Source organism: Trichosurus vulpecula, chromosome 5, assembly GCF_011100635.1.
Source record: "Trichosurus vulpecula isolate mTriVul1 chromosome 5, mTriVul1.pri, whole genome shotgun sequence".
Lineage (NCBI taxonomy): Eukaryota > Metazoa > Chordata > Mammalia > Diprotodontia > Phalangeridae > Trichosurus > Trichosurus vulpecula.
In genome coordinates this window covers 139,833,508-139,861,263 of record NC_050577.1, presented here as the reverse complement: position 1 = coordinate 139,861,263, position 27,756 = coordinate 139,833,508, and the positions used below count along the sequence as shown (strand labels likewise).

At 39.7% G+C, this 27,756-nt stretch overlaps 1 protein-coding gene across 1 annotated transcript in view; it reads left to right on the top strand.

Annotated features, from left to right (window-relative positions):
- The window catches only part of ZNF277 (zinc finger protein 277), a 162,406-nt gene that overhangs the window by 121,037 nt on the left and 13,613 nt on the right, over window positions 1-27,756 (top strand). The window contains exons 5-7 of the mRNA XM_036762166.1: window positions 5,798-5,889; window positions 16,123-16,233; window positions 19,072-19,204. Coding sequence (XP_036618061.1) covers window positions 5,798-5,889; window positions 16,123-16,233; window positions 19,072-19,204 — 336 coding nt within the window. The remainder of the gene's footprint in view (window positions 1-5,797; window positions 5,890-16,122; window positions 16,234-19,071; window positions 19,205-27,756) is intronic.

The following is a 27,756-nucleotide window of genomic DNA, read 5'->3' as shown; positions in this document are numbered from 1 at the left end:
GTTAATTAAGCATTTTATTAATAAAAGGAATGGTTGTTTGGCCATCTCTCTCCTAGACCAAAGACAACTCATAGCTGTGGGCTCACCATGCCCTTGGAAGAGTAGGTATTCCTGAAGGTGGCAGTTAACTCTGATTAGTTAACAATTAATGAGAGAATTAATATTACAGTGAGAAGTCGGCTCACTCCAATGAGGGGCTGAGAGAGTGACATCATGTCACTCCTAGACAAAGGAACTATTTCTAATGCCTAAACCATTCCCAGCCTTGAACAGTGTACACAAAAGACCTACCATCACCCAAACTGTCTTGAGTGAAACACAATGGGCAGGATACCTTAGATGATCTACGTGGGGTAAATTTTTAGCAGAGGTCAGTAATGTCCTGCAAAGGCTGGGCTTCAAATGAGGAAATAGGACAGGGGAAAAGCCTGGATCTCCCCCATAATTGGTTATTAATAATCATTTCTCTCCAGAGTGACAAGTGCAGCTTTTATTTTTTCCAACTTACCGCACTTCAAAAAGCAGGTCTATGCTCCTGTGGTTGCTTTAACATTTAAAACAACTATTGAAAGCAATTTATCGAGTGAGCCTACTACCTCGTTACTCTTATGCTTTTTCCCTCCACACCCCCAGAATCCTATCCTGGAGGTTAAGACTAGCCCTGTCTGATTGCATTAAAGCTGTCTTGCTCTGTGGTTAGTATTTGGCATTCAATGTTTCTATACAGACACAAAGTGTATGTGGGCAGATCACACAGAATCCATCTAGGTTTTTAGTTGTTAAGTCCCAACCTTTACACAATTCAGGGCATCTTGACCTATACCAACTGGTGATTATATGGTTCCTGACTGTGTCCTCATATTTGAGGTTGAAACGAGCTCTTCTCTGTACAAGAAGAAGTTTTTCATTTACCCAGAAGAGTATGTTGCTATTAATAAATCATAGAAGAGTAAGTATAACGGCATTGAAATATAGAGTAACTTCTCTACTTTGCCGCACAATTTGTCCAAGGCTTGAGGGTAATATCTTTTGGGGATAAGTGGATTTTGATGGTTAAATTGCCTTTCAAGGAGTTTATTGGTCACTGAGCTTAAGAACAGTGAAGAAGGTGATTGAGAACGGCTGAAATGGTTGTAGTCTGTGAATATAATGGACTTCTCCACGGTATGAAATAATAAATATGAGGGATTTGGAGAAAGAGAACTTGTATTTGCTTCACCCTTTACCAATTCAGATACAGGTTCCTACATTTCTCTTAATTCCTAATATTGGTCACATACATAGGTATTACATGGGTGTGTGTGTGTGTTACATCTGTGTATACACATGTTATATGTAGCGAGAAGGACAGAGAGAGAAGGTAATGAAACTGAGGAAACTGAACTCTGAGTAATTACAATAACTACTCTTGGTTATTACAGAGAACCCAGAGAACTCTGGGTATTATTACCCAGAGAAGAATTAATAAAACAAGCCTCCCTCCTCTCAGGAGAGAGGTTGTTGCTGTTTGTCCTTCATTCTGGAGGAAGACCATAACATCCCGGAGGTGATGCCATGACTTGCAAGTGAATTGGATTTAAATGAGGGAGGGCTGTGCAAAGTCACCAGCCTCACTTTCTCCTTTGGAGCCATCTGGCTCCGATGGCCAGATATAGATCAGGACAACTGGAGATGCCCCCCCCCCCCCTGCCCCATAGCAGATAGATAGAGGACTACAAGGCCAGAATAGTTCACATAGTGTTAGTGTGTCAGTGGTTTTTACATAACTGTTTTTCTTGGTCACAAAATAGGGTTCAATTCCAAGGGGAGGGGAGAAAGTCAAGATCTAGAAATGGCTATGATGTAAAAACAAAAGGTGTCAATAAATTTTTTTTAATGAAAATAGGGAAGCTAGATGAAAAGGGAGAGGGGCAGTAGTATGAAGGAATACAAAAGAAAGGTCAGTGGATTTTCGTTGGTTTTTAGTGTCAAAATAAAAGTATTTAGAAAACAAGCACAAGTTCATTTCTTGGCAGATTATGGGATAGACATAATGATACTGTAAGTATGTGGTAATAATGACATTAAGTTTGGACTTTGTATTTGAGACTGCATGAACAATGCACACACCTGTCAAGAGGGAGAAAACCCTATTTCCAACTCTTCTCCTCCCCTCTCCTAACCAGGTATGGCAATACAATAAGTTGAATACCCAGTCCTCTCCTCTGTTCATTCATGAGCTAACGAACTGAGCAGGAGTTTAAGTGACTGCAGTCCCATTCTTTGCTCCCGGCATAGGTACAAAAGAAAATTAAGAAGGCCTAAGCTAAACTGTTTAAATGCATTATATTTCCCTGTCTTTGGTCAACAGATACAAAGTTCTGATAGAATGAAGCTGTTTCCTTCCCTAAGTCAAACAAAGTAATTACTGACGGCAATGGTGCTTATGAGAATGAGGTTATGATGCAGAGAAATTGGAGTCTAAACTTTGATTTTTTTTCCTTTAAAAAATTTTTTGTATACTGCTTTTCCTCTAAAGGCACAGTACATGGAACTTTCCAACAGTAAATACTTCTCGCACATAGAAGCAAATCCATAAAGAAGTTAAAAAAAAAGGAAAGCATAGAATCAAGAGAAAAAGAAACCAAAAAATGTATCTAGAAGAAGAAAAAGTACAAAAATGTTTTAGATAGGAGTATTATTAACTTGGTAGCTTTAAATTTTTTTTCAACGTGGAACTAAATATCAATATTATCTCCTCTGTTGCTAAAGAATAAGAGAGTGGTTATTAATTTTTTTAAACACTTCTTTGGTCTGGGAATACAAAGAAAAAAGTAAAAGCAAGTCTTTCCCCTCAAGGAGCATAAATAGTGATGAGGTAGACAACACATATGGACCAGAACTTACAAGATAAAATAGAGTAGATGGAAGGTGACCTTAAAGGGAATGGCAGTAGAAGCAGGGAAGACCAAGAAAAGTTTCTTGGAGTAAGTAGCATTTGATCTGAGACTTAAAGAAAGCCAAGAATTTGAAGAGTAGGAAGCTAGGACAGAGAGCATTGCAGGTATGGGGAACAGCCTATGTGCAGAGGGTGGAGACAGGATGCAGTGTGACTGAATCATAGAATGTGTGCATCAGAGTAGAATGTTCATAGATTGGAAGGGTAGGAAGGGGTCAGGTTGTAAAGATATTCAACCAGAGACATTTATATTTGATTGTCTAGGTAACAATGAGCCACTGAAGTTAATTTATAAGGTAGGTGAAGGTAACATGGTCAGACATACAATTTGGCAGCAGTATGAAGGATGGATTGGAGAAGAAAAATGCAGAGAGACCAATTAGAAGGCTTATGCACTGATCCAGGCAAAAAGTGTGAGCTCGTGAACTAGGGTGGTGGCTATGTGAGTAGAGAGAAGAGAACATATATGAGATGTTGTGAAAGTAAACATGATTTGGCAGGAATTAGTGATGTGGACAAGCAAGAAAGAGGAGTCGAAAATGATACCAAGGTTTCAAATCTGGGTAGGGTTTGAAGGGAGGTGGTGCCCTCATTAGTAATAAGGAAGTTCATAAGAAGAGAGGGTTTGGGGGAAAAAACTCAAAGTGATTTGTGTGGACGTGTTGAGGGTGAGATGCCTTTGGACATCCAGTTTGTCGTCCAACAGGCAGTTAGTATTTTGGTACTGGGGCTCAGGAGAGAGACTAGGCTTGGATATAAAAATCTGGGTATCGTCTGCGAGAGGTGATATCTGATCCAGTGAAAGATAGGATTGTGAGAGAGAATCAAGAGAAAAGAGAAGGAAGCTCAGGAAAGAGCCCCGAGGGACCTCCACAGTTAGTGAGAGTGACCCGGATGTAGATCCAGCAAAAGAGACTGGGGTGTGTGTGGCCAAACAGGTTGGAGAACCAAGAGAGCAGATTCACAAAAACTCAGAGAAGAGGGAGCTTCCAAAAACAGAAGATGGTCTACAGTGTCAGATGCTACAGATGGGTCAAAAAGGATGAGGATCAAGGAGCCATTAGTTTTGGCAAATAAGATATCATTGGTAAATTTGAAGAGAACAGTTTTATTTGAATAATAATATTGGAAGCTATATATTGCAGAGGATTTAAGGGAATGTGAGAGGAAAGGTGCCTAGTATAAACCTTTTTTTTCCTCCCAAAAATGTTAGCAGAGAAGAGAAGTAGAGATACAGAACAATTATATTATACACATATTATAATCTAGTGAGAGTTACTTTAAAGAAAAGGAGACTTGGGACTATTTATAGGCAGCAGCTAAGAAGCCAGTAGGAAGGGAGAAATTGTAGATTAGAGAGAGAGTGATGATGGTGGGAGCAATCTGATAGGAAGACAGAAGAGTTGAGATCAAGAAGGGTACATGTAGAGAGACTGACCTTGGCAAGCCAAAAGGCCATGTCATGATCAGAAATATCAGAAAGATGTGATGTGAGGTGAGGAGAGAAGAGGAAACTCTTATTGAATGACTTTTTTTTTTTTTGGTAAAGTATGAGATGAGATCCTTTAGCAGAGAGGTTGGGTTAGGGAGTTGGGTGGGAGTCTTAAAGAGAGAAGAAAAAGCTCAGGACACTTGTTGCAATTGGCATAGAGAAATTGGTGAGTTTCTAGATTGTATGCAATTCAGTAATATATTTATATTATAAATCAATCAGGTATACATAGAGTGCCTGCTGTAAGCTCGGCACTTTGTCAGGTGCTGTAAGGAATTACAGACACATAAGATACAGTTCATCCCCTAAAGCATCATGTAAGAGCTTGGGAAGATATTCCGTACACAGAACAATTAGTCACTAATACAATTAAGTGCTAAATTATGTGGTGAGAACAGTAAGTTCTGAGGAGGAGATTGGGATGAGAATTGGAACATTCGACAAGCCTAGAGAAATGGAAGAAATTCAGATTTGAGCTTGGCCTTGAAATGTAGGCATCAGTTATATTAAGTGGAAGTGTTCAGGTAAGAGCCATGTTATTAAGAGTAAAGATGCAAGAATGAGAATGATATCTTTGTGACATAGTGCGGAGACCAACAATGATTGGAGTGTGAATGTGTTTTAGGGAGTAGATCAGACAAGATTGGCTATGGAGGGGGAAGGCAGATGAGTTTAGAATTAATAGAGTAAGAAACTAGGAGCCATTGAGGAAGTTTAGCATAGGTATTTATGTAAGATAAATTCATCTGGCAGTAGTACATAGGATGCATAAAATCAGGTAAAAAACCGACGTTAGGGAGGATATTATAGTAATCCTGCTGTGATTCAATGAAGGCCTAGAATATATGCTTGTATTTGGAATGAAGAAAGAGGAAGAGACATTTTAAAGCAAAAATAAAATCAATAGGACTTGATGATTGACTTGACTGCATATGGAGGAGGAGTCAACAAGATGAATCAAAGATGACTCTCAGGGTTTTTAGCCTGGATAATTATAGGAGTGTTTGTTAGTGGTGACAGCAACTGGGAAGTCAGGAGAGTGGCTGAGCTGATTTGGAAGAGAAGATGATTAGTTCAGTTTGGAACATGCTGAGTTTATGGTGACTGTGGGACATTCAGATGGAAATGTTCAGTAAGCAATTAGAGATTGAAGACATGAATTTTGGCAAGAAAACAGTACTGAAGGCAGAGATTTAGAATATTGTCAGATGTGCATTCTCCCTTGTGTTCTTACCTCAACTTCCATCCACACTTTTTTTTAAGTGCTATTTGGCTGATTATATGACATGAAGGTAAAAAATAATTCAGAGACACTTAATCATGAGTTTGCAAAACTGCTATTGGTCAAATCTGCCTTTGTTTTACAGAAAGAAATCCTAGAGCAGCAACAGCATGAAAGATATGATACCAGTTTCCATGGAGTGTGTATGTTTTGCAGTGAAGAATTCACAGGAAACAGGTTTCAGTTTTTTGAATCTTTAAATGCTCACTTTTTTTTAATTTGAAAATTTGGGGATGGGGGCGGGGGCAGGTTTGGACTGGCCCAAAGCATTAAACCTTATGGTCTGACTCAGTAGATCTCTTCAACAGTATCTGAAGTCAAGAAAGTGATTCCTGAGTATAACTTATTTTGTTGGCCTATATTCTCCCTTCGCCAGTTTTTTCTTTTCTTAAAAACAAACAAACCAACCAAATTATCTAGTTTCTAAAACTCTGTCATATAACAAAGATCTGCTGAGACACACATATCACATAGCCAGCAAGATGGTGGAGGAGTTTTTCCTCACAACTTCTCCAATCTCAAAACCTAAAAAGAAAGGAATTGTGTACTGGGTATAGAGTTATTGAATCCAAATAATAAGAAGAAAGAACCACCCTCTTCCCAAATAGGTATAAATAGCGAATTGACACTAGGAACTATTTAGACTTCTTGTTCAACATCTCTCAACCTATACTGCTACCCACTGCAGTGAGGACAAGCAAACTCACAGGAATGTAGCCTAAGTTCTGGCTGTAGGAATTCTCAATGGCAGTAACTAGACCAGAACCAATGTCACCAGGCCTACTCTTCATCTGTCACCAGCCCATCAAGAGTCAGGTAGCAGACACTGATTTCTGACTAGCTACACAAAGAAAAGGTATAGAAGATGACACTCAGGCTGGGTGGGAAATGAATACTATACTCAGAAACACAGACAGGAGGGGAATAAACAACAGGCCTGAGGGAAAGGGGGCTAGAAACTCAGCTGGGGCCAGTACTCTCCATTCCCTTCCTCTCCCAAAGGTTACTCAGTGCAAAGACCCTATACCAGCCAAACAGTATATCCTCCAACCTGAGAAAGTTTGAAGATGGCCAGCATCCAAACCTCAAGGGGTTTGTGTAGCTGTGCAAGGGGGAAGGGATCAAGGATTGGAAGAAAATCCAGATACAAGTGAGGGAGAATACAAAGGAAAGGCTAAAAGACCTAAAGATCTATGTAGAGACTGAATAATTACTTAGCTCACAAGTAAATAAGCCAACAGAAGAAAGGATGTGTAAAACATTAAAAGAGAAGAACCAAGCTCTTTGAACAAGTATTATAATATGAAGGAAAATTAACCAAATATTATCTCTTGAAAGGTGCAGCTAGGGTGGCACTGTGGTTAGAGCACTGGACCTGTAGTCAGGAAGACCCATCTTCCTGAGCTGAAATCCAGCTTTAGATGCTTACTGCGTGACCCTGGGCAAGTCACTTAACCCTGTTTGCCTTATCTATATGAGCTGTTTCCTCATCTGTATGAGCTGGAGAAGGAAATGGCAAATCACTCCAGTATCTTTGCCAAGAAAACCCCAAATAGAGTCACAACCAATCAGATACGATTAAACGACAGCAACCTCTTATAAGAGAAAGAATCAGATGGGTCCTCAGGGAGCAAGGAACAATAGCAAGAAACTCCAGAAAGATTTAAAAGAGAAATAAAATTCTTAAAAGAATAAATAATGAATTTAGGTCAGAAATAAGAAATCTCAACATCGAATTTAAAAATAGATATTTTGAGCCCATGTAAGTATCAAGGTCTGATGTCTCCTCAAGGAAATCTCACTTTATTGTCGTTACTCTGAGGCTGTGGCTGTTCAGGATTGAGGAAGAAGACTAAGTAGATTCTTGGTGAAAGGATTTTGACTGAATTCAGGATTCTTTTTGACACAGCAAGAATGGAGTTTAAGTTGGTCTTTCTAAATGTTTCAAAGAAACAGCCTTGAAATCTGGAAGATAATGAAAAGACTTGCAAATGCTTATTTGTAAAAGGCAACAGGATTGGGTCTCTAGGTGAAAATCTTTTGGTTTATTGAACCAGTAAAGACTTCCTTGAGGAACAAAATTTTGGAAGTAGAAGAAACCTTAACGCTAGAAGGACCAGAATTTAAGAATACTTTAAAGGACCAAGCTGCATCAGTTGATTCTGTGATTTTTTGAATCTATGAAAAAGAGATAGTGGGTTAAAAAATGTTTTTATTTCAGAGTTTTGAAGACAATGTATTGATTGACATGCCAGGCCCTTCAAGTGTTAAAGATTACTGAGTTTGTTTTACAGGTGATGAATCTGGTTTCTGTAACCTTTTTGCCATATTCATTGTGAGTGGGTCTGATCAAAAAAAGAAATATAGTTGAACTAATCAGAAGCTTGAGATTAACATGAAAATAAACTTTTAAAAGCCTCCAAAAAATAAATCCCTATTTTGTGTTGAAGGGATTGCCTAGATGGCTCTTTGGGAGACTATACCAAGCTTGATTATTTTTAAGGCCTCTTATCTAAACTGTTAGCACCAGACTTCTGAGGCCTTTTTTTTAAAATTTAGTAACAATATTATAACGTAAGGAAGCTTAAAAGCAAACATAAGTGTGTAATTGTAGGTACACAAACATGGATCCATGTACTATCAAACTGTAACTCCTCTATATTTTCTTCTTCCCTATATAAGACAAGGCGGGGGGAGGGGGGAAAAGGGAGCAGGGAGGGCAGGTTACAGGGGGAGGCTTTAGTCATAATGTGGTGCTCTGTAAGGATAACACACTACCCCATCTAAAACAATACAGGTTTTAGAGGCAGACAACAAAGAAACAGGAAATACTGGTACAGAGAAATTAAGGAGGAGCTGGATCATGCTCAATTAAAATTTAGATAAGAGGTTTGATTCAAATTTCAGTGTGTTAAAAGAATACAATGTTGGGGGTTCCCTGTTCTGTCAAAAACACCGCTGTAGTTTACTCAGCACCTCAGAGTCATTAGAGAACATCAGTCTCCCTTTTCCTTGTCTCCCACATCCAGTCCGTCAGCAAATTTGGTTGGTTTCAACTTTACAATGTCTTTCTAATATCCCACCTCCTTATCCTTTCACTGACACTACCCTCCTCACCTCTGAACTGAAATATCAGAATAGTTTCCTAATTCATCTGGAGCTTGATCTACACCTTGTATAGATCTCCTCATACTAGTCCACTCTTCCAAAGCCTTCAGTATCTTCCCATTGCCACACTCATCATCTTGCCGTTGAGGATCCCTAAAAATCTATCTCCACTCTCTCTTTATCTCATATTTCTCTCATATTATCACTTTATCTCATATTACATGTTCTACATTCTAGCCCAACCCACCTATCCGCCAGCACCACCATCCCTTCGTTCTCTCTGTACCTGAAATTCCCTATCTGCCAGTAATCTTTCCCTTGTCTAATATCACTTTGCATTCTTCAAGCTTGTATTTTAATTTGTGTTATATTTAACATTGGAAATGTGTTATCTCTTCTCTTTTAGACTGTAAGTTCCTCAAAGGTAAAAACTGTATCTTATCCATCTTTATATCTCTCCTAATTCTTAGAACAAATAAGTTAATGGCTAGATAAGTGAAAGCCAATTACCTATAGCAGTAAGAGGGTCTATTCCATTGTCATTAATTATATGCCTAATCCTTCCCAGCCTTCTCAAAATTGATCTTTTATTGACAGTGGGGACCAGTTAATGTTCATGTGCCTCAGTGCCAGCTCATCAATACCACTACCAGAAAATTACACATCCCCTTTTCACATACGAAGAATGAAACATTTATTTTATTTTAGTGGTGGTCTATTGAACCAATTACTGTAATGTTCAGAGACTATGATTTTGTCATTTGCCTCACCAGTTAGTCAACAAATATTTCTTCACAAGAGTTTGATTTACAAATTTTCTCCTTTTCTGTAAGGCAAAAGGTCAGAAATGTTCACTAAAGAAATAAGTACTCCTCCCCTTTCCTTGTACATACCTCACTCAGACTCTCCAGCCTTGGCAAGAAAATAGTATTGGTCACAAATGACAGTTTATCCAATTCCTTAAGACCCTAAAGCCAATGAACGAGGCAGTAACAATAACTGTATCTATCCTCCATGGGAGAGGTTACTGAAGCTGGTGTTATACCTGTAACATGTGTCTTTATAAGGTTAAGGGTATCAAATGAGAACATATGTCAGGTACTTTGTAACCATAAAGTACAAAACATGAATTTTTTATTAATATTCTATTTACTAGTTCGATTCCTTGCCTTCCATGTTTCCTCTGATAATTTCCCACTAAAATGAGGGAAGAATTATGTGATGAAATCTTGTCTTTGTTTCTTTTCTTAGCAAAGGAGTGAAAAAAATCTTTCAACATCAGTTCCTATCCAGATTTCTTAAAATTTCTTCTTTCCTTCAGAACTTCTACATGTTCAAAAAAAAAGTTCATTGTTGATTGAGAAACTAGGGCCCAGCTAATTCGGGTAGCTCCCCGCAGGTTAGGTTCATTATGAGCCCTGACAGCCCTATACTCTCAACCCAGGCTATAACTGCTCCTTCCCTTACCTGTATAATTTGGAAAGATCCAAAAAGTGCAATGAAATGCTAGCATTTCAGGCCAGTGGAAGGAAAAGAGAAACAAATGAAGAGGAAGAGGGCTAAGAGGCAGCTAAATTTAAACAGAGAAGGAAGTGATAATTGTTCTCATCTCTACATCTCAGTCAAAGGAAAGCATCTGGGTCGTCATTAATTTAACCTTTTGTCTGCCCAAAGCTCATTCTATCAGGAGCATAAAATATCAACAGGGAAATAAAAATAACATGGAAGTTGAGGAAAACTTTGTAAGGAAATCATTTTCTTAAAGTATAGAAGTGGGAAAATATGTAAATAAATACAGTAAGTACTGCATCTCTGAAAATTAGAACCAGTCTCTGAATTGCGTGTTTCTAGGAATTCTTTAGTTCATCAGAATGGCTTACATGAAGGATCATCTGTAATTATATGCAAAAGTAGACTTGTGGACCCAAGATGAAATGTTATAAGGCAAGAAAGTGAAGTGCCGGCTGAGATAATTGTAATTAGGAGATAAAGCTGACTTGGTGGTAATGATGATTAGAGACAGAGTAGTAAAGTTGGACAACTCAAAATATCGTGCTTGATTGAATCCCATCAAAATGGCAAATATGGAATGAAGAAATAAAGACAACCCTTCCCCCCAATCAAGTGACAATCACATTAGATTGTCAGATGCCATGAAATCAGAGGATTGTGTGGGACAAGGCAGGAAACAAAGGAGACTGAGCTCTTACCTTCTTTCCCGCCCCCCTTACCTCTTAAGTTGAAGGATTACATTATTGAGATTTGTATTGTACTGAAGGCTAGGTTTTAAGGCGAAGAGATGCCTGTATTAAATGTCCTTCTCTGATGTCTCGTTGTGGCATGGAGTTGATCATGGATTCCCAAAGGCTCAACCAATGGAGCACAATTTCTGATGTGTCTGTTTGGATAGAGAGCTTCTGAGTACAGTCCTAGCAGCAGTCTGTGCCTCCTTTGCAAGGAACAGAGTAGCTGAGCACCAAGAAGCTCATCAGTTAGAGGCTTGCCGCTGGGTGATAAATTTTTTGGCCTTGCGCAATCTGTGGGGGAAAAATAAAGAAAAATATAAAATGGCCCTCAGGCCATTGTACCTCTGCAGTGATGGCATCCCTGGTAGGGGAAAAAAAAACAAACCACACTGTTAAGGATTAGTCAGTTTTTAGGCTGTTTCCATGATTCTAGATGACAGGACAGTGTCTCCTTTCCTTCCCCATAACTTGGAAGAGTAAATACATAAAGAGCAAATAATTTTGCAGATCAGAGAGCAAATGCATAGCTTATCTTTAGAGCCATGTGATTCTCTTACCCGAGTAGAAAGAAGCACAAACTTGGTCTCTTAATCCGGACATGGTGCAATAACTCATGTAGTTCTGAGGCACACACTTCCCATTTATGTCTTCTAGTTCATCTCTTACTGGCTAGTCAGAATATGTATGACATCATTTCATAGTTGTTTGTCTAAAGGTGTTGATGTATGATGTTTGCTATCTCCTCTGGCATGTTTTTCCTCTTCACCTCTGCTTCACTGAATCCCTAGCTCAAGTGCTCTCTTCTACCTAAAGCCTTACCTGATCTCCCCTCCCCAATTTCTAATATGCCCTCCTACCCTAACTACCTTGTGTTTAACTATATTGTATATGCATATACGTAGTGTTTGTCTCCTGCATTAGAATAGAAGCTCTCTGAGAGAAGAAATTAATTCACCTTTTCTATCTGAATCTCCAGGGCTTAGAACAGTGCCTAGCTCATAGTGAACACATAATTAATGCTTATTGATTGGCTGAATTATTTTGTATTTATTCTGCATGGTTTTATTCTGTATAAACCTACATACATGAATGTTGTTTACCCCAGCTGAGTGTAAAATCCTTGAGAGAAGAGACTGTTTCATTATTGTCTTTGTAGTCCAGAACCTAGCATAGTGCCTCACATGTAATAAGCATTTAATAAATGTTTGATTGATTTTATACTTCTTAAAGATATATACTTTTCAAATTTCACATGTTCTGCAAACCATTATTAGGTATCTACTGTGTTCAGAGCATTGCGTTAAAGTGCCAGGAGAAGTACAAAGTTTAGAAAATGCAGAATCCCTGCTCTCATAATCTTACAATCTAGTAACACTAACTGTGTGACCATGGACAAAGTCACATTCTGGACTTCTTGTAAAATGAGAATAGTAATACCTGCAGTCAGTCTGTCAAAACATACTTATTAAGCACCTACTATGTGCCAGGCATCTGCTAAATGCTGAGAATTCAAAGAAAGGAAAAGATAGCTAGTGCCTACTCTGAATGAACTTGGCAGTCTGATGGGAGAGACAGCATACAAACAACTATGTTCAAACAATATGTATACAGGATAAACTGGAAGTAATCTCAGAGGCTAGGCACTAATGATTAAAGAGGACTAGAGTGGCTATTTAAAGGTGGGATTTTAGTTGAGACTTGCCTACTTTATTATTGTGAATAACATACTTTGTAAACCTTAAAAAGATGGGTTGTTAAATTATTAATAATAATTATTCATTATAATGATAATTAATTACTGTTACTGATAACCCAGACACTCTAAAGGGAGCCTTGAGGTAGTGTAATAAAGGAATCTGCCAAATGAACTGAGCATGTTTGACCTGAAGAAGAGAATCCTTAGAGAGAGGGCATGATAGTGGTATTCAAGTCTTTGAAGGATTGTCATGTATAAAAGGGATTAGATTCATTCTGCTTTGCCCTAAAGGGCAAATCAATGGCTTTCAGCTTCCTATAAGGAAAAGCTTTCTAAGAATTCAAGTTTTCTAAAAGTTCAAAAGATTGCAAAAATATGTAGTCGGTTCCCCCTCACTAGAGGTCTTAATGACAAGCTGGGTGACTGTTCTTTAGGGATGTTGTAGAAAGGTTTCTTAGCCTACTATAGATTGGACTGTATTGGTTATACTGAGATTCTGAGATAACATATCAAGAAAACTAGAATTCACGGTGCTACATCAGAGTGAGACATACCTTTTTTCTATGTAATTTAAAAAATAAATTTAATGCAAGGCTTTTGTCTTTTACATCTTACTCATTTTAATCATCCCTCCGGAATGAATCCTTCCTTGTGACAAAGAAAAACAAGCAAAACATCAGGTATAATGACTATATCTGACAATATATTCAATATTGTGTCCTAGTAGGCCTCCACCTCTCTGCCATGAGGTAGAAGTACATTTCATTGTCTGTTCTTTATCATTTTCTCAGAATTCATAATACTTCTGATGATCTTTTCATTTATGTTATAGTCTATGGCCAACATGGAATTTGTTTTGCTTTACCATTGGAATTTGTCAGAAGGGTTTTGTTTTTCTTTCTTTCTTTTTTTTTCCTATTTGGAGGGGAAAAGGGACTAGTTATAGGAATAAAAAAAGAGAAAGAAAAGAAAAGTATCATTGAAGCAACACACTAAAATGGAGAAGTCAAAAGGAAGGGGCAGATTTGCAGGAAAACACATAAGCCCAGTTTGGGGCATGTTGAGTTTGAGATAGGTGCGGTGGTGGGATTCAGCCAGTTCGTACCAGTTCAGTAGAACAGGTACCTAATTTTAGGTTGGGTTCCGGGAACCCATCGTCAGTGGGAGCGGTGCCTGGGCTCCGTTCTGTGGAGAACCGGTTGTTAATTCATTTGAATCCCACCACGGGATAGGTGGAACATCTAGCCCTGAAGGCAGTGAGGTCAGAACTAGATATATAGTATGACAGATTGAAAGCTGGAAGAGAGACAAACTGAGACCTGGGGAAAACCTAAATTTAGAAAGGCCCAAGTCCCGGGCCATCACCAGTTGTCTTGACTTCTGTCTTGCCACTAGATTTTGATGACTGGAGGAGAGCGAAGCTGACAACTTTGTGCAGCTCTGCCTTGCATCCAATTCACACGCAAATTAAGACATCACCCTTGTGCTGACATTGATCCTCTTCCTGAGGTCATTGAGTCCAACCCTTCATATTTTGCAGATAACATAAATCCCAGCGAGGTTAAAATGATTTTCAGAGAGACATACAGCTAGTAGGCATCTAAATCAGGATTCAAACCCAGGTCTTCCTAACTCCAAGGCCAGCGCTCTCTCCCAATATTCCAAACTTTTGAAGTGACCTCAGTAGACATGGTGATTGAAACTGTGAGAATGAATGAGATAGCAAGACAGAGAGTATGGAGGGAAGCTACAACAGATTCTTAGGGATCACCTTTATTAAGGGGTGGGGGGGGAAATGAGGCATCCGTGAAAGTGGCAGAAAAGAAATAATAAAAATAGCAGAAGGAGCATCCAGAAAGCGTTGTATCTCTGAAGCCAAGGGAGAAGAGAATATTCATTAGGAATGGTTGCTGCCAGGAGCAGCTTTTGGCGGGGTGGGGCACAGAGACGCAAGAGAATCTTAAAAAGAGTAATGAGATTAGTGATTAAGGGGTCATTTGTGACTTTTGACACAGTAGTTTCAGTAGAAGAGGGGGTGGCAGTAAATCTAGATTGGAAAGAATTGAGCGGCCAGTGGGAATTTTAACGTACAATTATAGTGGGCAGAGTCCTTTTGGTTTTGAGATTTTCTTCATTGATATTCAACATAGTACTGGAATACAGTGATAGGTTTTGAGCTAGAAGGGGGTTATCCACTAGAGGTCATCTACTCTAAGCCCTTAGTTTACAGATAAAGCTGTGAAGGCCCGGGGAAGCTACATGACATGTCTATGTAGTTAGGAAGTAGCAGAGGTGCACTTTCGATCTAGTTCCTGTGACTCTAAAACCAGTGTTCTTTCTACTGCAGAAGTTAGGTGCTGGGAGAGAATAACTCAAAGATGAGAAATGCAGGTCTGGACTAGTAAAACATGGAGGTGAAGGAAGGGGATGAATTCTAAAGTAGTAATAATAATGACTAGCATTTATATAGTGTTTAAGGTTTGTAAAGTACTTCACAAATATCTCATTTTATCTCCAAGACCACCCTGGGAGATAGGCGCCGTGGTCCCCATTTTACAGATGGGGAAACAGGCACAGAAGGATAAGTGATTGTAATGGCAACCACACGGGCATACCCTGCCAGTGCAGGAGGAAAGACAGCTGTTTCAGGGGTCAACAATCTTTCTTTTATAACCCCATAAAACACAATAAAATAGGAAAAACATAAAAGAGGAATAAAGACCATGAGGCAGGGCTCTACTGCCCACATCAAAGCTTTACATCCACCATTGAATAGAGAGAGGCTTTACCTCTGAGGAGCTGGGGAGCTCCGAACATACGGCCACTCAGAGTCTTGACCGGGGAATCACAATATCTTTCTCATAAGCGAGCCCCCAAAGCAAAAGCTCACCTCTCACAATTTATGCTCTTTCAGCTAATAGCCTCCCCCATTAACATTACAGTGAATTGCCCATGATCATACAGCTAAGAAGTATTTGAGGTAAGATTTGAACTCTAGTATTCCTAAATCTAAGTCCAACGCTCCCTCCACTGCACCACACAACTGCCTTCTTCACCATTGTTGTTCAGTTGTGTCCGACCCTTCATGACCCCATTTGGAGTCTTCTTGGCAAAAATTCTGGAGTGCTTTTCCATGTTCTTCTCCAGTTTATTTTACAGATGACGAAACTGAGGTAAGTAGGGTTAAGTGACTTGCTCGAGGTCATACAACTAGCAAGTCTCCGAGGCCAGTATGGAACTCAGGAAGATGAGTCTTTCTGACTCCAGGCCTGGCACCGTATCCACTGTGCCACCTAGATGCCCTTCAATATTAGCTACTATTTCTATAAGTAGTCTCATCTAATCTCTAATTCATTGTAGGTCTGTCCTTTTGAACCACATGGCAAGAGAGCATGCTTTCAACATTGGACTGCCAGACAATATCGTACATTGCAGTGAATTTCTCGAGACATTACAGAAGAAGCTTGACAAGTAAGTACTGTTTTATGAAATATACCCTGAAGTCATTTAATCTCAATGGAATTTTTTTTAATTGATTTAACAGTCAAAGGTAATTAGTGAAGTGTAACCTGCTTATTTGTAATATTAGAGAAGTTAGAGCATTGAAGAACAATTCTCACTCTTCTAGATCATATTTCCATTTAATTTTAATTCACATTTACTGTAAATGCAGCTTAACCAGTGGTCAAACATTGAGAAACCTTGATTATCTGGGATGGAAAGAGTTGTCACCAAGCCCATGCACTAACTCCCAAATCCTTTACTCTGTAGCTCCTTGGGTCCTTACACAGAGCTTTACTTTAGACACAATTCTAAAACACTTGGTTATCTGGTTTCCCAGCCCATAAAAACTGAATAAAAGCAAATTAGAACGATAGCCTGGAAACAGGCTTACACAGCTGGAAGAAATAATTGTTAACAACCAGGAAGGAAGGGAGGAGACAGAAAAATTGTAATATTTTTAGCTTAATAAACTTAAAACTGCACTAACACTTTTGGGACAGCCTGTGTATCCCTAAGAATTCAAAAAATGCCATAATTTGGGGCCGTCTGGTATAGGGATAATTAGCCCTACACACCTCAGTAGCTACTGAAATGATTATCCTAGCACTGCTCTGCACCTCATCCATGAAATTAGGGTTTTGGTATCATCTTATTTGAGCCCAACAATGGCCCGTGAAGTAGATCTTCCAGAAATGATGGTTTGCTATTCTCTGAAATTGACATTCCATCCCCTGCCTCCAAGAACGCACTCCCTCTTCATCTCCACCTCTTCGAATCCTTCCAGGTTGAGCTCACATTCCAGAGAATCCCTACAGGAATCCTGATCTCCGTAGCTCTCAGTGTTCTCTCCTGCTTCACATTACCATGTGTACACTTAACTGTTTGCATGTTATATTTTCATACTACAATGTATGCTGAGGATAGGCACTATCATGCTTTTCTATTTATCCCCCAAATATCTAGCAGGTATCTTACATGTAGTAGGAGCTTAATAAAGGCTTGTTGGGTTGGATTAGACTAGAGGCTTCCGGTTGTAAGACTGTGATTACTTCACCCTGTTTTTTAGTGTTTGGTTTAAGCTGACCTTTCTAACTTAATTTTTAACAAAATTCTTCCCACTTTCTGTAGTTAGCTGCTCCCCAATATCACTCCATCATTTCACATCTACAATGTGCTTAATCATTAATGTCTATCCTACCTGATCAAGCAGGGGTAGGTAGGAGAATTTTTCTCCAAAACATAAGCACATTTATCTTTTGAGACAGAAATTGAGGTTCATAAGGATGACTCTGACTCATCAAGATTAAGTTGAATTACATTCAGCTTACCCTGTTTAAGAAGGTAGGAGAGTATGTGACATTTTAGAAGAATTACTGTCAGAAATGGTTAAACTTTTAAAAGCATCAGTGCTTAAAGGGCTTAGCTTCAGTTATTGGGGAAATGCACTTATGTGGAGCACCTGCCTTCCTGGTAAAAGCAAACTAATGAGGTGTTACTGAATATCCTTTTGAAGTCTTTCCGGAAAGTCACCATAGCCCCAAAGAAGCAATGAACAATTCTCAACAGGCACTTAGTTCTAATTTTCATATCAACACTATTTGATCCCAAGCTGCGCCCTTAACTCCACCATGCCTCAGTGTCCATCTATAAAAACAAAGATAAAAACATCCCCTAGTAGAAGTTGTAGTGAATAATTCTAATCCCAAAGGTAAAATCCTATTAAGGTGACGATTTTAGTATAAGATTTTTAAGCCTTAGGTAACGATCCATGAATTCTTAAAAGTATTTGCTTGGTCTTTTAAAGCTTGATTGACTGAGAGTGGGTGATTATAAATAATGCTTCAATCTGTGACCTTATCACTCTAAGTATCCTCTTCAGTGGTACAGAGAACAAACCAATCCCACCTTCTCATCCTGTGCATTTCTGGCCATGTTCTCCCATTAACCCTCATCTAACCAATATTCTGGAGTCCTTCCTTTAGGTCATCCTATATTTCATGGACAGCAGTAGACAATAGATACTGGGGCTGACCTATTACTCCTTCCCCCGCTACATGATTAACTTACCTCATTTTCTAGTCATAATCTCCTACATCATCTCTTTTATGTTACTTACATTAGTCATTGTTGAGAATAGAAGTCTGTGCCCCATTAGTGATCATCTGATTATTAAAGTCAAGTGAGGTATAATGCAGGGAGATGTCTGCTCACCAAAGGAGCTCACCACTATCATGAGTATGTCTTAAGCATATATATAAATGATGAGGTACTCCAGAGGTGCCCGTTTGTAGATGATATTGTGCTGATTGCATCCATCTCCACTGTATGACAGGGTCTCCTCAGTGGGATCAATAATTACCGAAAAGTGATTGGCCTAACCATATATTCAGGAAAAACTAAGTGGATGAAAAAAATGCCAATTGTTCAGACCATAATATGCATTTGAACAGCTAGCAATTTAAGTTTGCACATTAATACAAAAAGGCACCTCCGATGGACAAATGAGTTGGACCCAGAATTAAATAGTTAAAAGAGGCTGATTTACATTTGGGAACTTGTACAGTGTTTTCAGTTATTCCTAAGATATTCCCTGTTACAAAAACCTTTCCTTTTTTTTTTTTGTTTTAATTTAACACAGATGGTTATATATCAGACAACACCACAATCTCTAAATATCCAAAAGCTGCTGGTGACCCAAAGGTCAATGAAAAGGGACCATAAAACTTTGTACAGTCAAATGTACCATTGTAGTGCACATTGGGAAATTTTTCAGTTCAGATACCATCATTTATGTTTTTATTTTAGCTTGCAGTGCTTGTACTGTGAAAAGTTCTTCAGAGACAAAAATACACTTAAGGATCACATGAGGAAAAAGCAACATCGCAGGATCAATGCTAAGAATAGAGAATATGACCGATTTTATGTCATTAATTATTTGGTAAGATTTTCCCTTCCTAATTGAAAAATTGATTGAAGTACCGCAAACACAATCTTGTTAAAGACCCATCTCTAATTTTTGAACAAGCTACTTAGCACAAAGGTTAAAATGCAACTGAAGGGCTCTTCAGAATTATATTCCCTCATAAGAGTGGTGAGTTTATAAAACAGCTGAACAAACATTTGTGGATTATGTAAAATAAAATAAAATGTCACCCACATTAACAGCAATCTTAATATTAACAACTTAACTAAAATAAATTTCAAAGTATTCATATGACCTTTTTTTCATGTGGAGCATAATGACTTCAGGCCTTACATCGAAACAATTATCATAGACTCAGAACCAGAAGAGAACTTTTGCTTTCTCACTTCCTTATTGAGGAAAATGAGGGCTGGAGAGTTGAGTTAAATTTCTGAGGGTCATATGGCTAACATATGGCAAGGCCAGGATTCAAACCTGGGTCCTCTGATTCCAAGGCCAGCATCCTCAATGGTGGGCTACCACTGCCTCGCTGCCTATTTGACTACATCTAGTTTTCCTTCTTCCTTCCCCACATCTTACTTCACCCTACCCCACCCCAACCCTTGCCAATGGTAGTGATCAAATCCCCTACTGACCAAGAGGGTTCCTACTAGCAGTTTTAAACCATAGCTCACCAAATACCTATGTGGCTTACTTTGAAGTGGCACCTAAAAGTCCTGCCTATGCAAAACTATTTCCCACTAGGCTGTCACATCAGACCGCTATGTCTAGAGAAGCCTTATCAGAGTATAAATATTACATGAGAGGAATAACAAAACATTAACTCATGGGAGTCATAGTACAAGTAAATTTTTAAGTAGGGTTGAAAGGAAACAAGTACAGAACATGAGTTATTAACAGAGGGAGCAGAAATTCATAGGTGTGGCCATAGTCAGAAACCTTGAGGATCCCAAGGTTACAAAAAGTCTAAAGGCAGAAAGAGAGGAAGGACCCCCTAGATCTACTTGATAGTTCTGTCTAGACATAGTGACAAGAGGGTGTAATGGCCAAGGGGTTGTCTGGGGCAGGGATGGCCCTCCACCTCATGGAGAGTAAGTCTCCAAAGCCAGAAAACCCACCCTCTCCCTGCAAAAACTCTGTTACTCTTAGCCCATGGGACATTGCTGTTACATACTGTGACTTCACAAAGATCACATAGCTCAGTGCAACCACATATAACTGGGCAACCAGGTGGATGTTAGCCCAAAGTGGGGGGTAGGTTGCTTCCTTTGTTGTTCTTCACTTGTTTCAGTTGTTTTGCATCCAACTCTTTGCAACCTCATTTAGGTGGTTTTTTTGTTTTGGCAAAGATACTGGAATGGTTTGCCATTTCCTTCTCCAGCTCATGTTACAGATGAAGAAACTGAGGCAAACAGGGTTAAGGGACTTGCCCAGGGTCACACAGCTAGTAATGTCTGAGGCCAGATTTGAACTCAGGAAGATGCATCTTTCTGACTCTAGGCCCGACACTCTATCCGTTGCATCCCCTAGCTGCTCTAGGGCTGCCTCCAGTTTTTTGCAATTACATAAATACTTCTATGAAAAATTTCTTAACAAGTTCTATCTTTTCTCTTTTTCCTTTTTCTGTTCCCTCTTTTCTTTCTTCTTCCTTCCTTTTTTTCTTTTCTTTCTTCCTTTCCTTCTTGATTCTGTCTAGGCTTTCAGTACAGCAGCCATTCATGGATACAATCCCATTACTGATCAGGACAAGAGCTTTGACCTGCTCCATTCCCAAATTGAGCTGGTTCAGCCCTCTAGGCAGCTTAGTCCTGTCTCCCTGTTCCCAAGGGCTCACCGTGGTGATACCCACTTGCATCTAACCTTACTGCATCTCAGCCCTCCAAAGCTCTAGTGATCCACCAGCCTCAGAACCTCGATTCAAGGGGATGTACCACAACCCCTAGCTTTTTTCTTGTTTTGTTCATAATGCTTGCAAGATATTGTCACAACGGTGGAAAGAACAGTGAACTTGGATTCAGGAAGATCTGAGTTCAAAGCCCACCAGAGACAAGTGCTATCTGTGTGACTCATGATGAGTCACTCAACCTTTCTTAGCCTCAGTTTTCTCACCTGAAAAATGGACATAAGAATAGCACCTAGTTCAAAAGGGTTATTGTAAAGATCAATGAGACAATCTAGGCAAGTGCTTTGTGAACCTTAAAGTGCTCTATAAATCTTAGCCAGTGTCATTAACAGATGTCCTATCCTGGGTGCTAAGGTGTTTTATTCCTGGTTCTGCTACCATGCTCATTCCAGGCCTACCCATGCACAGATCTCTGTTAACTTATATGAATCTCTAGGGTATCTTTGGGACATAGTACTAGTACTAGGGATGTCATAGCAGCTACAGCATCAGAGACTGAAAGAGCTGGCCCAGGAACATCCCTATGGTGACATGGCACCAGAATCCATCTACCACCAGATCAGCCTAGGGTTCAGCCACCCACCTGAGTACCCACTCTTTAGTCGCATATGGCAGATTGGTAGGCAGTTATGCATAGTGGGTCTATTGACTTAAAAATGGAATAGGATGCCAGATAGAAGTTTTGTCTTTCATTGACATTTCCTTTAAGCAAATGGGAGAGAGAGGCTTTTTCCTGTTGTTATGAGTGCTAAACTAAAATCGATAACCATTGTCCACAAGAGCATAACTGGCTCCAGTAAAGTTGTTTTCTTTTAGGGGTGATACTTTTATTTTCCAAAAAGGAACATGTGTGTCTTGAATTGGGATGTAAATCTTCTTCCTGGCTCCAGGGAGCAATTTCTGCCTGTTCTAATCCTTTTGGCATTTAAAGTTTAAAAAAAAAAAATTCTCCTCATGAGGCTAGTTTAGCGTGTGTTTGCAGGCTGGCTCCGTGAGTTACCATGGTGCACGACAAATGTTTCACAACTAGCTAACAGCAAAGCCACATGCATCATGTGAATCCTTCACTCTTCTGAAATCACTTGATCTCATCTCCTGCAGCAAACCCACCTTCAAGGTTCAGCAGAATTCATTAGGGAGTGGGCCTTGGTATTAAACCTCCAAGGAACAGGGAGGTACTGTACAAAAAATGGAGGAGAATTGAATAAGGCTCCTTCCTTCTAAGACTCTTTTAAACTAATACCTTAGCATGGGATTTAGGGGAACACCAAATGGCCAGAAGAACTCATCTTCTCGACAAGACTTCAAAGAACCAGATCTCTTGAGCTCATTAAGCTTCCTCTGGCACTTTTAGAAAAGTAAATGTACTACTAATCCATAGTTCACTCCGGCTCCTTTGGTTATAAATCTTCTGTCCTTAACAGAACCACCTAGCCTCTTATTTCCTGGTGTAAACTCTTGGGTCCTGTCAAACTTCACCTTGACATTGCACTCCAGGGCCTGCTGCTATTAATGCATGTAGGTGATTCCTTAGGTCCTATATGTAATATTTCCCGCTTCTCTAAAAAAGGCTTCAGTGATATGCTTCAAGATCATATAATTACTGGTATTTGTATGGTACTTTCAAGTTTGCGAAGCCCTGTTGAGTCGTTTTCAGTTGTGTTCAACTCTTCATGACTCCTTTTTGGGGTTTTCTTGGCAAAGATACTGGAGGGGTTTACCATTTCCTTCTTCAGCTCGTATTATAGATGAAGAAACTGAGGCAAACAGGGTTAAATGACTTGCCCAGGGTCACATAGCTACTAAGCGTCTGAGGTCAGATTTGAACTCTGGTCTTCCTGACTTCAGGCCCAGCACTCTATCCACTAGGCCACCTAGCTGCCAGGTATTAAAGGTAACATTCTTATTTGCCAAATGATTAAGAAACTATGCCTATAATAGATATATCATCACAATATAGTCACAGTGTGACTTGCCCATGGTGACACAGCTAATAAGTGTCATGGGCAGGATGATTTGAACCTAGGTCTTCATATACTGAGTCTATCACACTGTTCCTTATGCCAACCAGTCTCTTTTCAAATACAAAGATGGACAAAATGAGAGACAGAATGGTCTAATGGCTAGAGAGCCAACACTGCAGTCAGGAAGTTCTGGGTTCAGGTACCACTTCTGGCTCATACTGGTTATGTCACCCTTGGCCAGTCCTTTACAGGCAACTTTCTAGGAGAATAAGTTGCAGAACTGGTACTGATCCATATCGGTAAAGGAAAGTTTCTTCACTGTGAGTTCCCTATACCATTATAAGTCCAATTTAAAAAAAAATACAATCCCAATTAATTACAATTCTGAGATAGTAATATTATGACCAGGAGGAATAATAAACAAATGTTGACTATGTTGTACTCTGATGTGATGATAGTATCCTCATAGTGATGAGATATGCTTTGAGTTGTTTTTGCGGTAGCAATAAGGGATTTGTACCAATGCCTCTGCCAACTCTGGCCTAGTCCTGCTTGTGGTTCATGCTTTCCATTTTCCAGGGTTGTAACTGATGCCAAGTGGCCTATGCAAAGATCAAACCCCCAGGCCTTAGCCTCATTAGCATCATACTCTGCCCTGCTGAGCTAAAGAGTAAGACCCTTAAGTGCTTGGAGCTTAGCGAGCACTTTTGTTCCTTAGACTTATATGGTGATAAAGTGAATGCTCTCTAATGGGGCCAAAGGAAGTTATGAAGAATTGCCTACAGGTGTGTTTGAGGAATGGGCACAGAGAAGCTGCTCCTCATGTTTCCAGCTCTATAGCACCTTAGGAGTTGTGACCAACATAAGAAAGATAGATGGTCATGACTTCCTTATGTCATTGGGAATGAAAACCATTTTAATTATCTGTAAAATTAGCAGGGGGGAGGGGAATCTCTAATACTAAAAAGAGAATCAGATAAACTAGGCCATAAAGATTCTGGGGTCATCTGGCTTTAGCCCTCCTGCCATAGTGAAGAAACACTCCTAATTCAGTAGGAGGCAGTGTGGGACACTGGAAAGTGCCTCTGATGCTGACTCTCTGTGTCCCCTTGAGTTATTCATTTGAAGTCCCTGAGCCTCAATTTCCTCATATGGTAAATGAGATTAGGCTAAATGGCCTCTAGGGTCCTCTTCATCTCCAAATCCGTGGTCCTCCTATTAGTTCTTTTTGCTATTTAATAGAATTTTATTTATAAAAAATTTGATCAAATATAAAATGAAAAGGAAGGCAGAAAGGATCAAGATACTCATTGTTTAAAAGTGCTCCTTTAGGGGCTATCAGAAGGGAAGATGAAGTGTGTTAATATCCCTGTTCCCTGTTCCCATTCTCAATGCTGCTTCCTATAGGGCAGTATTTTTGACTTGACATCTGTGGACCTCTTCTCAGGCAGGTATTTTAAGGAACTGGTTTCTGTACTAGGCCATGAAGGTCATCTAGTCCAACCCACTCATTTAACGGTTGAGGAAACTGAGGCCCAAAGAAGGTATGTAACTTGCCTAAGGTCTCACAGATCATAAATGTCAGAGCCGGGATTTGAACCCAGGTTTTCTGATTCTACCTGCTTCGTTAGGTCATTTACATGGTCTAGGTCACTCAGAGCCACCCTCCCCCACAGAAGGATGGAAAGGGCTGAGATAACACTCAGGATAGTTAGGCCACTGTAAGCTAGATAGCTTTATTTCCAGCTTTTTTCCTGTCTTAAGGAGGTAGAGTGAAGGGAAGGAAATAAGCATTTCTGTAGCATCTACTGTGTGCCAAGTATTATGCTCAGCTAATTACAAATATTGTCTCATTTGATTCTCACAACAACCCTGCAAGTTAGGTCCTATTAGTAAACTGAGGCAGACACCAGTTCAGTGATTTGCCCAGGGTCATACGGCACTTAAGTGTGTAAGGCTGGATTTTAACTCTGGTGTTCCTGACTCTTCCTTACTTTCACATTAATATCCAGGTACCAGCTACATTGTCTTCACGTGCCGCGTTTTGTAGGGCTCTGGCTGTTATTTCCAACGAAGCTTCAGCATTCCTTGATTTAAAAAAAAAAAAATTCCCTTAAGACACACAAAAACAAGCTGCTTCTAGTGACTTCGAGACCTTGAGTGAATCTTCGTGGATCTCTCTTTGTAGGTCTCTGTCATAAAAGAACTCATTCACATTTAAAACACATTGGCTTCCTCTTCTGTTCCTAACCCACTTTTGTCTAAGGGTGTGGGTGTGGGTCTGCCTTTCATATCGCATACTCTTTCCAACCCTCGCATGAGCCATCTGATGCAGAGGTTTGAGGGGGTGGACCACAAGGCTTTATTGACCTGCCTTCCCAACTTTGTTTTTCTCCTGTTCTGTACTTTCGTGATATGATTCATTACCAGACACGATCTCTTAATTAGAAAGTTATGTGTGTTGTTTTTTTCCTCTGAGTCCTGGTCCTTTAGTAAATGGCTAACTTAGCCGTACCATAAGAGAGACTTACGTAAACGTCTGGGTACTTGTTTTGTACAAATAGCTATTTTCCTAATTCACTGTTTGGGTTCCATTTCCATTTCCCTCCATAGCTGAATGTGTTTTCTGCTGTACTTCCTGGATAATTCCCTGGATGTTGTACTGAGTTCAAAGGATATTACAAATTACTTTGGCGGTGCGAGATGTTTTCTTATCACTTTTTGATCAAGCAATTTAATGATAAACAACCATCTAAGGAGTAGAAGGGAATGGTGATCCACAGTGATCATCCTTGGGTACTTACTGGTGAAAGATCTATGTTTTTTGTCTCCTCCACCCATGCAGATCAGAACCTGTCTAGAACTTAGGAGATACTTGAGTCTCATCAAGAGCTTAAGTGACACAAATAGCAATCATCAGAAGCTGGGATTGGAACCCACATCTTCCTTACTGCAGATGAGGAATTCTATCTCATGCATTGACCTGGGGCAGCTAAGTGGTTTAGTGGATAGAGTACAGGGCCTAGAATCTTGAAGATTCATCTTCCTGAATTCAGATCTGACCTCAGACACTTACTAGCGGTGTGACCTGGGCAAGTCATTTAACCCTGTTAGCCTCAGTTTCCTCATCTGTAAAATGAGCTGGAGAAGGAAATGGCAAACCGCTCCAGTGTCTCTGCCAAGAAAACCCCAAACAGGGTCATGAAGAGTTGGACATGACTGAAATGACTAAACAAGAAGATGTCTTGGTCTGTCCCCTATTCAGAAACTCTTGACAATGAGACAGACCATAGCCAATAAGGCCTCAGTTCAGTTCCAGAGTTAATGATACCTTAATACCTAAAGGACTTGATGCAGCTAGCTCCAGATATAATGATGATGATGATGATGATAGCTAGCATTTATATAGTGTGTATTATTATGTGCTAGGCACTTCACAATTCATCTCATTTGATACTCATAACAATGGGGGGGTCAAAGGGGGGGTATTATTATATCCATTTTACAGATGAGGAAACTGAGGTTAAGTGACTTGCCTGAGGTCACACAAGCCAGTAAGTGTCTAAAGTTGGAGTTAAATTTGGGTCTTCCTGCATCTAAGCCCAGCACTCTATCCACTTATACCACCTAGCTGCCCCAAATGCACCTTACTTCTATCTCCGTTCACTAAGATCTGGTTGGTTATGTTGTGGCACAGTTATTTAAGGGTTCTTGCCAGTGGTGTGCTCTTTATAACATGCTACATAAATATACACCATTATTGTTATTTTGCAGAGTTTACACCATAGTTGTATGTTTCTGGATTAACTACCCCATCTTTACTCCAAAGACTTAGTGTTAAAGAGCATCCAATGACATTTGAGTTCATGCATCATTAACCTGATAGATTGTGACAACTCTGAAACCTCTCATTAAGTTGACAAATGATGTATTTATTTTATTTTTCTCTCTTTTCACACGTATTCCGGCCTCCTTTTCCCCTCCCTCAAATAAAGGGAGGAAAATGCCTCTGGTAACAATAGTAGTCCTTGGTTTTGTGAGGATATTTGAATACCATAGTCTGCTTTATTTGAATATTAAATTCAACATGCATAAAGCACCTACCACAATCAAGACAGTTTCATAGGCACTGGTATTCAAAGGTGATACCAGAACTTGAAAATTTGGGCCAAATTTTTTTTTCCATAAAAGAAACATAGGGCCATGCCAGTGTAGGGATAGTAGGATCATAGATTTAGCTAACCGTAATTCCAAGGTAATCATATCCATCCCCCCTTATTTCACAGCCAAGAAAACTAAAGTCAAGAGAACTATCACATAAGTAGTGAGTGGTGGTCCTGGGACTTACACTCAGGTGCTCTGATTCCCAATCCAGACTCTTGTCTCTGCCTTTAGCTGTTTGATCTTATGTAAGTCATTGTACATCTGTGGGCCTCAGTTTCCTCATCTTTTTAAAAAGCAGGGGGAGTAAGTCTAATGCTCCATTTACCCCCATAACTTTCAGGCTTGACTTGCCTTGGGAAAGGTAATGTTCCCACTACACCCTGTCCTCCCCAGCCTAGTATGCAAGCTGTTTTTGCCTAGATCACTGGAGCAGAAAAGGGCAGAAAAGGAACAGATGGCAGTAAGATGGTATAAATAAGATCTGCTGAAACTGAGGGGCAGGATTTGAGGAGAAAACAGAAAATGTTGAACCAAGC